At 41.0% G+C, this 13,148-nt stretch overlaps 1 protein-coding gene across 1 annotated transcript; it reads right to left on the bottom strand.

Moving 5' to 3' along the window:
* Positions 1 to 10,083: 10,083 nt before the first annotated feature.
* LOC122761585 (transcription factor Sox-7-like) lies at positions 10,084 to 13,148 on the bottom strand. The gene is made up of 2 exons (XM_044016802.1): positions 12,653 to 13,148; positions 10,084 to 11,801 (listed from the first exon to the last, which is right to left on the bottom strand). Exons 1-2 carry the CDS (start codon positions 12,882 to 12,884, stop codon positions 10,834 to 10,836), a joined length of 1,200 nt encoding a protein of 399 aa, XP_043872737.1. The 5' UTR covers positions 12,885 to 13,148; the 3' UTR covers positions 10,084 to 10,833.

The raw sequence follows: 13,148 nt of genomic DNA, 5'->3' as shown, positions 1-13,148 counted from the left end.
AAAAAGTCATAGTATAGTATGTCGTCCAAAATCAGTCAAAAAAGTCATAGTATAGTATGTCGTCCAAAATCTGTCAAAAAAGTCATAGTATAGTATGTCGTCCAAAATCTGTCAAGAAAAACATAGTATATTATGTCATCCAAAGTGCCACCAATACATCTTACGACTGCAGAGGACACTTGTTCCAACCAGGCCTTGAACCCGGATCTTTTGTTTCAAAGGCAAGAGTACTAACCACTACACCAACGTTGTAGAAAATTAAAACAGTACGTTGTCCTAAATGACACCAAAACAACAAAGTATAGTATGTCGTCCAAAATCACCCAAAAAAGTCATAGTATAGTATGTTGTCCATAATCAGTCAAAAAAGTCATAGTATAGCATGTTGTCTAAAATCAGTCAAAAAAGTTATACTATAGTATGTCGTCCAAAATCTGTCAAAAAAAGTCATAGTATAGTATGTCAGTCCAAAATCAGTCAAAAAGTCATAGTATAGTATGTCGTCTAAAATCTGTCAAAAAAGTCATAGTATAGTATGTCACCATAGTCAAAAAGTCATAGTTATAGTATGTCATCCAAAATCACCCAAAAAGTCATGCAATATATGTCGCCCAAAATCAGTCAAAAAGTCATACTTAGTATGTTGTCCAAAAATAAGCCGTAAAAAAGTCATAGTATATAGTATGTCGCCTAAAAATCAGTCAAAAAGTCATAGTATAGCATGTCGTCTAAAAATCTGTCTAAAAGTCAAACTATAGTGCATGTCGTCCAAAAATCAGTCAAAAAGTCATAGTATAGTATGTCGTGTCGCCCAAAATCAGTCAGTCAGTCAAAAGTCATAGTATAGTATGTCGTCCAAAATCAGTACAGTATGTCGCCCAAAATCAGTCAAAAAGTCATAGTATAGCATGTCAGTCAAAAGTCATAGTATAGCATGTCGCCCAAAAAAAGTCATATTATAGCATGCCGTCCAAAATCTGTCAAAAAAGTCCAAATTTGGACAACATTCTATATTATGACTTTTTCGTCAAAATTTGGACTGTGTCACAGTAATTAGGCAAATAAAAAGCAAGTACAATTAAGATGTAAGAGAGAGAAGACAACACAATGATAATAGGGCATACAAGGCAGCATTAAGACAACACGCCCTCCTTATTGGCCTTCTCCGAGTCAGCTGTCTGGCTGGCATGGTGTCCTCACACAGACTGTTGAGTCAGAACATGGGAAATGCTCACAAGGTCAAAATCATTGAATCACACGTTTGTCATTCAATGTACTTGAAGATATTTTAGATACCGGGTCATCTCACTCTTTTCACAAAGGAGCTGCCACAGAAGACACTGGGGGTGAGGGGTTGCTCTTATCTGGATTCACAGACGACAGGCTCACACACCCCACACACACACACACACTCCAGTGATGACGCCAGGTTCAAGAAGTGCTTAATCACAGGAGCACCCACTCCCACCAGGCTGACACAAACACACACAGAGGGGTAAGCTCTCACACTGCCATCTGTCTTAAGTCTTCAAGGAGCTCGATGGGTTCATTGTGAGGTGGAGTCGACTTGAGGTGGGCAGATTTATTGTTGTCCTGACTCATGGGAGAACAGAGCAGAAAAGACCTCCCCCGCTGAGTCACGACAGAGCACGAGTTACTCAAAAGAAGTGCTGAGGACGTGGCTTTGTGTTTCGGACTGCGAGTGTGACTTTGCTGTGCGAGGAAGGCACCTCCCCTCCTCAGACGGAAACCTAGGAGCTTACGATCAGTGTGAGTAAGCGCTCCGAGAAGTCATCTCGCAGATTTGAATTTTGTTAAATTTATTTATTAAATTTAGCTATTAAATATCTGATTTCTGAAATTAACAATTTTCTAATACGAGAACCTTACCACAAATAAACAACCCTCACCACTTAATCTCCCTGACAAAGCCTCAGTATTATAGTTTTCTGGCAGCAGTCCCACCTCCATCATGCAGATGCAGGATGGATCACAGTCACAGCAGGACACTGTGTAAAGCTCACACGTGTGCACGGATGCTCAGGCTTAGCACTACCCCCTCCTGGCTGCAGTTAAAATGTCAGGGCTGATTAGAGTGGAGCCTGCTGAGTGACAAGACGTTTGATGTGTTTAATCACCGTGTACACAATTCTATTTACTACAACCCGAAAGAAAATGGTAAAAAACAAACCTGTCTGTCTCTGTCTATTATCCACCCCTCCCATTCAAAGAATCAGCAAAAAAAAACCTTAATAGGTCACACGTCCTAAAATACACAACCTTCATTTTATAAATGTGGCATAGAAATTCATGTCTTCACTCATAGAAGAATTCTTTTAAGTATGCAGAAACACATGTCTTCACCTCTGTTAACTCTTTAACCTTTACCTGGCACAGGGAAGGAAGTCTAACTATAACCGGGAGAAGGAGCTATAAGCGGCCTACACTCGGGACAAATCATGCTGTACTTACATAAACCTCTGCAGAGCACTAATTTAAATGTTCTGCTCTGTATTTTTACCCGTTTGCATTTTTAGTTTAAAGCTGTAGCATGTGTAAAATTGTTTTATTTATACATCTTTACATTCAATTATTTTTTGCATTGATTTTCTAATTTAATGGATTACAAAAAAGTACTAAGATAAGTTGAACTCATCTTGATAATGAATCTAATGATATTGAATCATTAAATGAATGTCATTGGTCCCATGTTGACTGTACATAGCTGAAGCCAATTAGGAGAATCATTTAATCAATGTTCTACTACAACATTATTTATAAAGCACCGTAAAAACAACAGCAGCTGAAACAAAGTGCAGCACATCAGGGACAAATAAAAAAAACCAAAAATAAAAGACCTAATAGACCTAAGAACAAACATACATTAAAACAATAAAATACTGTAAAAAGTATAAAAACAACACAAATAAACAAGTCACACAATAAAAAAGATCAAATCAATGTCTCATATTGGGTCGGAAGCCAAAGAGTAAAAATGGGTTTTAAGTTGCGTTTTAAACATGTTATTAATTATTATAAGGGTTAATGTGGTATGAGGTTGTATAATAACACTCCACATTTTTTATAGCCCTCTTAAATATACAGTATATGTATGAGAGTCATTCTTTCCAGGTGAATTAATGTTCCACTACTAAGCAGAAATTGGTCAGTTTATAAAAGGCATAAGTTTGCCTATCATAATTAATGGGGTTTTATAGATTCTAAGTTCCAGATATGTGGAAAAACTGCCCTGCATGTGAAAGAGCAAACCATGTGATTAAAGAAAATGTTTTGATATGACTGTATTTCCTCACATGTGCTGCATTTTTGCTGCATAACTATTCTCAGTGGTGAAATGCAACTGTAGCCCCGGATCTATTTCCCTGCCTACTGACACTGTAAAGTGAAACTCAGTGGGTTTAGGAGGTTGAGAGTCTGTGTGCCCGCGTGAACGCCAGAATGTGGATACGTGACTTTAGCTGCTCGATTTGCTTATCAGAGCTTTCAGCAATCACTGCTCTTAAGTATTCTGCCATCTGTAATAAACATAGACCAATCCAGTTCATATCCTGTTTTGAGCCTGTCAACATGGTACTTTAGTTGAAGTGTCTGAGCTCTGGGGACAACTGTGTGAGTCATTTCCATGTGTCTCATTTTTGATGTTGGGTCTTAAGGAAACAGGGCCGAGCATCCAGCAGGAAGGGATTCCTTCAAGCTCAGACATCAACAACATCCCGAATATTACACCCATAACGTAAGGTCAGAGGAATGGGAGTGAGCATGGAAATTATGCCAGAGTGACCCATTGCCAAGGTCAGTTGGGAGCATTCATACCCAGAATTTCTTAGCGTAAACAGAGCACATCAAGGCGGCGGAAATGCTGTGTGTCATGGCTGACGTACTTTGAAGCAGCAGTAAATGAGGTCTGTTGTTCCTGTATGTTGGAACTGACAGCATTTAAAGATCTTACTTAGATCTGGAGTGAGTGACAGTTCAATAATATGTGGGAACAACAACACTTCCATAAGTACTTCGTCTACTACCACGACAACTAGTAGTAATGATACCATCACTATATTTTTAGAGCCCACTGAAAACTGGAGTAAAGTTTGAGATGACATCAACCTGCATGTTGAACCTCATGACCCCACTTCCTGGTACATTTGAATGAGCTCCTCTGCTGCCTGAACTATACCTTCATAGATGAGAAGAGAAAGAATGAAAAGGAAAATCATTAATTATAACACGGCACATTCGGCATGTGTTCATACCTGCATGAATAACCATTATTATTTCATTTTTGATTTCATTTAATGACATCCTCAACTGTTCCCTCCTGAGAACGCTCAGGATGACGTGGACAGCTTGCCTTTTCTCTTGTTTTATCATTATTATATTATGTGTATATTTATGTTGTAGCTTCCTTTTTCTTTGCCTTGTATTTGCCTGTGTAGCACTTTTGGTCGACGAGGGTTGCTATAAATAAAGTTGACATTGACGTCACTATATATTATTCAGAGGATGAAGAGACGTTTCGACAACATTCAGACATGAGTCACAGTTTGTCAGATATAACAGGAATGTTTTACTCTATCATTTTTTTGCTGGGTGATGTCATTATTACACTGCCTTTTGAACTGAACCACTCTGGTTTGCTTTGTCTGTCCTCCACCGTAGCTGTTAAAAGCGGCTCTCGCACACACTCCGTTGTACTTACAACATCACTCATCTGAATCATTAGTGTGTCTGAGTTTCAGGATGCGTTGCTGAGTAAAGTCTGATGGTGCAGGATGACAGGGCCAAAGCCACCATGCCAGCGTGTGGACTCACTAAAATGGAAAGATGGGGAGTGACTTAAAGTCGACTAAGACTGATGTGTTATTGATTGAATGTTGTGGGGTTTTTTTTTTAACTTAATTGAAAGAGAAAACACTGCATGAGACACCCCTGCACAATTTAACTGCATCCATGGTTTCATATCGTGGACTAAATATAGCAAAATAAAACATCACATCTCATATTATAATTAGCTCTAATAATACATAATGGCTCTTCCAGTTGTTCCCACAATGTGAGATCACACACACAGAAGATAAGGATGCTCTATCTATCAAATGGAACAACCACATTGCAATTAGGAAGGACAATAGGAACATCCTCCTCCACATTGGGGTGAAGAGTTACGCCACCCCTGGGAGAATCAGCAGTCAAAAACAAGCCAAATAATGTTGTAGCATACATAGCAGTAGCCGTGAGACAGAAGGGAGACAGGCTGTAAGAAAAAAAAAAAAAAAGACATACAATATGATATAATAAATAAATCTGCCTTCAAGTGTTTTAAGAAGTTGTTTTTTTTTACTATAGCACATTGTTAGCACATCTAAATTATAGTCCATGCTCATAGTTAGACAATAAGGCTTATGACAAAAGCAAAACCTCTATGAGTAAATACATGAATAAAATGAAGTATAAGCAAATTCATATACATCTGTGCACATTCAAACATCTCCTCTATCTTCGTCATATAGTCTCTCAAGATGTAGCGTGTCGGACGATTCTCCCAGCCACAAGTCGTATATATGTTGGCACGGAGTCCATTTTCCACACACGTAAAATCTGTTTATTAAGAATGTTTTTAATGTGGATAAAACAATACACAACCATAAAGTTCTAGATGGAGAATTTTAATGGGGGAAATGAGTGAGGAAAAAAAAAAAAAGCACTTCCTTCAAAAGCAGAACCCGTTTGTAGATCCTGCACAAGCTTTTCTGCCTGCTCTGGTTTGGTAAGCGCGGCGTACTTATGGGGTAAATGGAAATCTAGCCTTCTCCTTCCCTCGGTTGGCAGCCGTGTGCTGCTGGCCTCCCTCTGTGGTTTCCACGATCGCCTGTATCTGCTTAGAACAGGTGCCGGAGCCTGTTCAGCTGCAGCATTCACCGCACAGGTACGGATGGGAGGCCCTTGGCTGCTTGTACAGTCCCCCAAGTTTTTCCAGGGGTCCCCATCTGTGTCCCTGCACATCCTCTGCCACATGGCACCCGTCCCTCAACGAGTCTGGTCCATTCTTTCGCCCGGCAACGTACACGCCTGCCCACCACCCCACACTCCGCCTGTTGTTGAGCCACAATGAGATGAAGAATAGCTGCACTCCATAATCCCTTGCTGTGCATGTGCGTGTGTGTGTATGTGTGTGTTTTGCCTTCTTTTCCTCTTCTGGCCAGATTCAGGTCCAAGTACAAATTGTAAACAGGTCATTATGTGGCTGTAACACACTCCAGTTGGAAATGCATTCCGACAACATTTAGTATTTACTGACGTGTAAGTGTGTCCTCACCCATCTCGCAGACTAGTTTTTATTTGGTGTAAACTTGTTGTGATGGGTGAGTCTCCCTTTTACAAAGCTTAGCAATGATATGTGACATTAACATGACTTAGAATGAATGAATGAATCAATTTAAAATGTAAAATAAACACAAACATGAAAGACAAAGTACATATAGTATATATATAGAAAAATGTGGGGAAAAAACCCTCTAAAGTTTTAAGGACTAGCCAAAATGTCACACATTTCATAACATAACACACACACACACACACACATGACCTCCGGCCTAAACAATGTGTTATCCTTAACCTTAACCATAACCAGTTCATGCCTAACCTTAACCTTAAAGGGCCACTTCACCCCCCAAAAATACAGTGGTTTTTTTACTAATTTGCAGAGATAAATGTGTTATTTGATCATGAGACAATGGATCTAAAATATATTAATTCCCACAACAACAGAGGAAGTTGGGACTGAAAAAAATAAATAAAATAACATAAATTAATAAAATGAACAAAAGCCGTCGTCAAAGTCACTTAAATAAAAGCCCTATACTGTTTGCTGTGTTTCTGTTTTATGAATAAAAGATTGCATTGTCACCAGAGTGGACAGAGTAGAAAAAACTGCCTGTACATAGTTTACATTTTTTGGCCTGTTTTTGGACATTGAGACAAAGACTCAAACAATACTGTTCACATTTAACACACAAAATCTGGTGTTCGTGTACAACTACAGTGTTAAATCTACATAAAACCTTTTGTTTTTTCTTAATTTTAAATTGTTAATACGCTATTTTAACATGCAGTCAATTGTAAGTAACTGCCAGATATTGAAAGTTATTCTGGAAAAACGGGCAAAAGCAATTAGTTACAGGACATTTTCTGCCAATAAGCAAAAACAAAGGTCCAGACAGAGATTTTAAAGGCGTTAAAGGTGTTAAAGGGTTGCTAAGTTTATCCTTCATTTAACCAAGTGGGAAAAAAATGGGTGAAACCTTTAACCTAACCACAGAAAATGTCCAAACACAAGTTCACACCAAACAATACATCAGCTCACCCAAAACCAGCACATAATGTACCTATAGTCGCTTTAAAAGGGCATCTCCATCTCATGCATTGATTTGCCTTAGTCACGTTGTTCAAATCAGCCACTTCCTCTTGACCTACAGTGAATACGCAGAGAACGTCATATAGCACAAACAGTCAACCTTCACATATGACGTGAGTGGACGATCCCCCGCCAGCTACACAATGTAGCGCTGGACCAACCAGACAGTCGGCCTCCTCCGCGCCTCCGGAGGACACAGTATTTAAAGTGATCACTGCTCACCTCAGTCCAAGCAGATGGATATAATACTTTACACAGCTGTGCAAAGCTCCGGGCCCTGTCCACACACACACACACACACACACACACACACACGAGGAGTCTTGTGCCGTTACCTTGACAGTTGATGTTGAGTTAGACCTGCCGAGTTGTTTGTTTGACCAGGGAAGTGACATGACGGCAGGGGAGGAAAGAGGAAACATAACAGACTACCTGACAGACTCATTCCACAGGCTTGACCTGAGACTGGAGCTGCGCCAGCTAGCAATCAGAGAGAAATAACAAGAGGAGGCTCTTTTGTTTGTTCAGCCTCTGTCCTTACATGTATATTCACAAATATTGAAAATCTTGTATGCAAGTTTGCAAAAAAAAATTCAATTCATCAAATTAAAAATGAGATGATGCACTGGATTCTCGTGGGATTGCGGCAAGTGTAAAGTGCAGTGTTTGAGCTGTGCACGACAATATCACGCCACCGTTGTTTGACACTTTATTTTCTGTCTTTTGGTTGATTGTTTTTTTTGTTTGTTTGTTTGTTGATTTATTGCAAGTGAGAGAGCAGCGATGGCGCTCTATGCTGACGATGACGATGACTCAACAAGGGGAGTTCTTACTCACCTTGTTGAGCAAGTGAGGCTGACAAGCTGAGTGTTTTGCCATCACTTCCCAAATCTGTTTAAGTCACATTTACTTAAGTAAAACAAAATACTGAGATCTCATTAAGCTATGAAACTATGCAGGTTGATCTACGCACCATATCCTCACTGCAAAAGTATTTTATTTAAGATAAACCAGTATTTATAATTTTATAACAGGGTTGAATTTCTCCAAACCAACCACTTATGTGTGGTTTATTTTATAGTTGTATAGTTGGATGTTAGGTCGTAAAATAAAAATCAGGACATTTTCATTTTCTTTATCTTACTGATATATATATGTATATATACATATATATATATATATGTATATATATATATATATATATATATATATATATACATATGTACAAATGTAATTATGACTGTAATGTTATGTTATGTCTGATGAGAGGACGCTGCGTTGATGCCGTGTGTTGACTCTTTGTCCTTGCCGGTGTTGCCACGTCCTACCCTGAGGTGGTGGATGTGATTATTGAGACACTGCAGAGCGTCTTTACCAAGGGAGTCTTCAGCAGCACCCTGACCTGACCCTGCCCCCCCTCCCCCCCCCAACCAACAACTCTGGGGCTGATGCCACACCACAGACTACTTTCTCACCCCGAGTGCCTGGGGCACCACCCGTCCGATTTTGCCACGTCCAAAATGGAGCCTCTGCAGAGTTTGGAATCCCTGCAGCCACAAAGGGTAATGATGTAACCCCAATGACAAAAGAGCACAATATGTAGGCAGTATGATGAATGTTGTCATTCAGGTCAGTTTATAGTGCTGGACTGTGTGTAATGAAAGCACATTCAGGCTTAGAAGCGAGGTCATTTTCATGTATGTTCAACACAATTTCTGTGGTCACTGCACAACAAGCCAGGTTGAAAAAAGTTTCTCCTGTGGTTAAAAGTAAAGACGGGTACGTAAGATGCTAATCAGCACGGCGGAGTTTCCTCCCACTCACTGAACAGCGGGTTCCCTTCCCTCTCTCTGGCTCTTTAATGCAGGGCCCAGCCAGGCCCAAACATCCTGACGGAGAGAGGCTTTTTCCTTATCAGCCAGGAAACACCGCTCCTCTGCCACATCCTTTTTACAAGAAGCACGACTCAACCGTTCCCAAAAAATGCAGGAAGACCCAGCCAGACTCCAGGATTTGTCCAAAAGCTCCCCGAATTCCTTTTATCGAAAAAGATTTTTTTTTCAAGGGAACAGAGAAGGGTGAGAAGGGGAGGAGAGTGAGTGTGTGTGTGAGTGTGGTGGGGGGGGGGTGTAAATGAGGGCGTAAAACAGTCAACGACGCCTGGGATTTTATTTTTATTTTTTGCACAGATTACGAAAGGTCTGCATCAGCAAGATATAACATGGGATGAAGGGGTGGTGGTGGTGGGTGTGGGGAGTGCTCAGAGAGCGTAAGAATGGCATCCAGAATAAGACTCCAGGAAAACAAAGGACGGTTTGAGATGGAGGCGGGTGGCGACGGCTGTGCCTCCTTTACACTAATCCTCTGAAGCCTGGGATGAATTGAAAGCGAGAGGAGCCGGATGAAGAAGGATGATGTGATGGAGGGTGGAAAAAGCGAGCAGTGTCATAATGGGCCACTTGCAGTAGTAGAGGGACATGGAGCCCAAAAATAGAGGAAAACATGGCGTGCCACTGGATTCCAAGATGGACAAGCAGCACACCACGTTTTCCACATTCTATTAGAGCCCTACTTTGTTTTATTGTTTTTATTCAGTTGGATTTTAAGTTTAAACGTGAATCTGTGGGCACATTATCCGAGGAGACTTGCAATAATATAAAAAATTTGACCTTTATTTTTAAATTATTGTCCGTCACAAACCTAAATCAGCATACACTTTTAGTTACCATTATTATTTTTCATCCTAGAGGTTATGATTATATATATATATATATATTATTAAGTACTGGAGAAGAAGTATAAACGTCTTTTTTTTTCTCGTCATAATACACGATGTTAAATTGCATAAGAAATGTCCAACTACGACCTCATTCAATTACAACTACTGAGGTAAGACTCCCAAACTAGTGGGAGTAAGAACATAATAATAACAATACAAACATTCGAGTGGAAAGCGTCGATAATAAGCATTACAGTTAGCATTTTAGTGTGAAACATCAAAGGACTTAAATTAGCATCGAGAGCATCTGTACAACAGTGGCAACAGTTAAGTGGTGACATTTACAAGTGGACGACAAGTCTTTCTATTTTATTTTTTTTTCACGATTGTTCATCTGGTTTGGAAACTTCACAACAACTGGAGGTGGCATACTTTAGTTTGAGTCTGCATCCCTGAGGTGTCCATCTCCCTTTCTTCATGTTCCTCCAATTGATCTTTGCTCTGTCCTCGGCTCCAGACAATCATATTGCTCAGTAATCAGTTTTTTGTTTTTTTTAATCATGGTGGGATAAAGTTGCCGATAGATGCTAATAATGAGATCGGTCCCCGTATCAGCGGCCAAGTGCAACGTTATCCCCAAGTGTCTTCACCCATTTTTATGGCTGTAGTGTCTGAACTTAGCTTATGAGATGCCGTAGTTGTTGTAGTAGGCCGCTGTCGCATCAGCCAGCACAGAAATGAGGCTGGTTTCTGTGCTGCTACTGGGACACACGGTGGCAGACACTGTGGCGGCTGAAGCCACCTGGATGTGTCCAGTCACAGTCATGCCGCCACCGCCGCCGCCCTGCTCCGGGTGGTACCCGGCCCCTGTAGAGTTCAGGTACTGATCAAACTCATTGCGGTCCACCTCTCCCAGCAGCTCAGCCTGGCTCAGCTGGTCTAGAGTCTCCAGGTGGCCGTGTGTCTCTGGTGGGGGGGACAGCTGACCCATATGGCCCTGGTGAAGCCCGTGGTGAATCTGGGGGAAGGACGAGGTACTGTAGTATGACAGCGGAGGGCCGGGGATCAGTCCAGTGCCGCCTCCAGTTTGGGACATGTGAGAGATGTGAGCTATGTGTGTGCCTCCACAGTGGATTTGGGTGTAGTCAGTGTGGTAAGGGGGCGGGCTGCCAATGTGTGTCTGGTTCTGATGGTGCTCGTCTGGACAAGAGCTGCCAGACGCTGAGTAGTAGGAGGGGGGTACGTGCTCGTGGTCCATGGCATCTAAGGGGGACATCTCAGGAGGAGTGGGCAGACCGTAGGGGTAGGTGTCGAAGCTGCTGTTGGAACCCGCAGGGTCTCTGAAGCTTCTGACGCTGGGCAGAGCCGGGCTGGGACTGGAAAACCCGCCGTTGACACAATTAGGGCTGGTCTCGTCTTTGTCAGGGGGGTGACAGAGGACTCGCTGCTCAGGCAGCGTGTTCTGATCGGGGGCCAGTCCACTCAGGAGGAATGCGGGGTCCACTCGCTTGCAGATGCGCTTCAGCTGCTTCTTCCGGCGAGGCCGATACTTGTAGTTAGGGTAGTCCTGCATGTGCTGAACCCGGAGCCTCTCTGCTTCCTCCACGTAGGGCCTCTTCTGTGTGGGAGTCAAGGCCTTCCATGATTTCCCTGAATAAAAAAAAAAGACAGAGTTGTTTTTTCATTTGTTTATTTGATCTGAAATCCAAAATATGCTTCAACATATTTTAAAAAAGACAAATAAAAAAAAGCCTGATTTATGTTATAATTCAGTATAAACATGGATAGTATAAATTGTACAGTAACTATTAAAACTATGAGACATTAAAACATATTTAAAAGAAAATGCTGTAGGCTTGTATTGTGTTTAATAAAATATAAAAGAATGAGGTTATTCAAATTTAAGGTGAAATTAAAACAAGTTTTCTAAAATCAGACAAATGAGAAATGACATTTACAAACTGGTTCAAATTTATATAAAACAATTTATTAAGTTTTTGGAGTCTTTATTTTGCATTTGCGTGATGATTAAAAAAAGTCGGAGTTCAAACTTCATACAAAACTGCTTGTACATTTTTTTACCTCTAAACTTTATTTAGGAAACTTAGCAGTAAATAAATGATTTCCTGAGATCATCTCTGAAATTATCAATCACCGTGAAGTCATAGTTTACATTTTCGTTTCGTGCAATTATGTTCTGGTGTTGTCCTCGTGTGGTTTCACAGGAATTTAAAACAGATCAAATCAAACGCATATTCAATAATAATAACATGGATGTGAACTTCAAACGAATTTAACGGAGAAGTGAGACTAACTTTTACATTAAGGAGACTTTGACATGTTTATTAATGTCCGTGAAACTGGACATAAACAGTAAAACACTTTTATAAAAATGACAAAGGCCTGTGGAAATTTGGCAAACTAAATATGTTGTAGTAATAATAATAATAATAATAATAACAATAATAATAATAGTAATGTTTGGATAAGTTTTTCCTCACCCAACATTTTGCTGAGCTCTGCGTTGTGCAGGTCCGGATTTTGCACCGCCAGCCGTTTGCGCTCATCTTTGGCCCAGACCATGAACGCGTTCATTGGCCGCCTGATCCGCGGCTCCGGCGTCTTGTCCGCGGGGTTCCTGTGCGGACCATGAACGTCGGTCACGTCCACGTCTCCGGGAGGACACTCGAAGGACTCCGGCCACGACGAGTACGCGCTGATGAGGGCTGCCATCTGCGCGCTCCAAAAACTTGAGATGCGCCTCACACTTTCTCTTGGACTAAGTTGCGCTCTGTCTGATCACGCGCGACACTGAAGGGGGGAATAAATAATAATAATAATAATAATAATACAAAATGAAATGTGCGCAACAACTTCAGCGGTTTTTTTAAAAGGAAAATCCAGCCGTGGATCAGTGGAGCTACAGGCTGCAGGCAGGTGTGAGCAGAGCGCGCACATGAGCTGTGTTCCTTCTAGTGACTTATGATTCAGTCTTTC

Source organism: Solea senegalensis, unplaced genomic scaffold (genome assembly GCF_019176455.1).
Source record: "Solea senegalensis isolate Sse05_10M unplaced genomic scaffold, IFAPA_SoseM_1 scf7180000014831, whole genome shotgun sequence".
Lineage (NCBI taxonomy): Eukaryota > Metazoa > Chordata > Actinopteri > Pleuronectiformes > Soleidae > Solea > Solea senegalensis.
The sequence above is the reverse complement of the archived record's forward strand: the minus strand, read 5'-3'. Positions and strand labels throughout refer to the sequence as shown.

What these genes read in the sequence shown, in the direction of transcription:
- LOC122761585 (XM_044016802.1), bottom strand. Translation starts at nt 12,884, where the DNA reads ATGGCAGCCCTCATCAGCGCGTACTCGTCGTGGCCGGAGTCCTTCGAG. An exon ending in AGAGCTCAGCAAAATGTTGG is followed by an intron (nt 11,802 to 12,652) that starts GTGAGGAAAAAC and finishes TTTTTTATTCAG; the next exon opens with GGAAATCATGGAAGGCCTTG.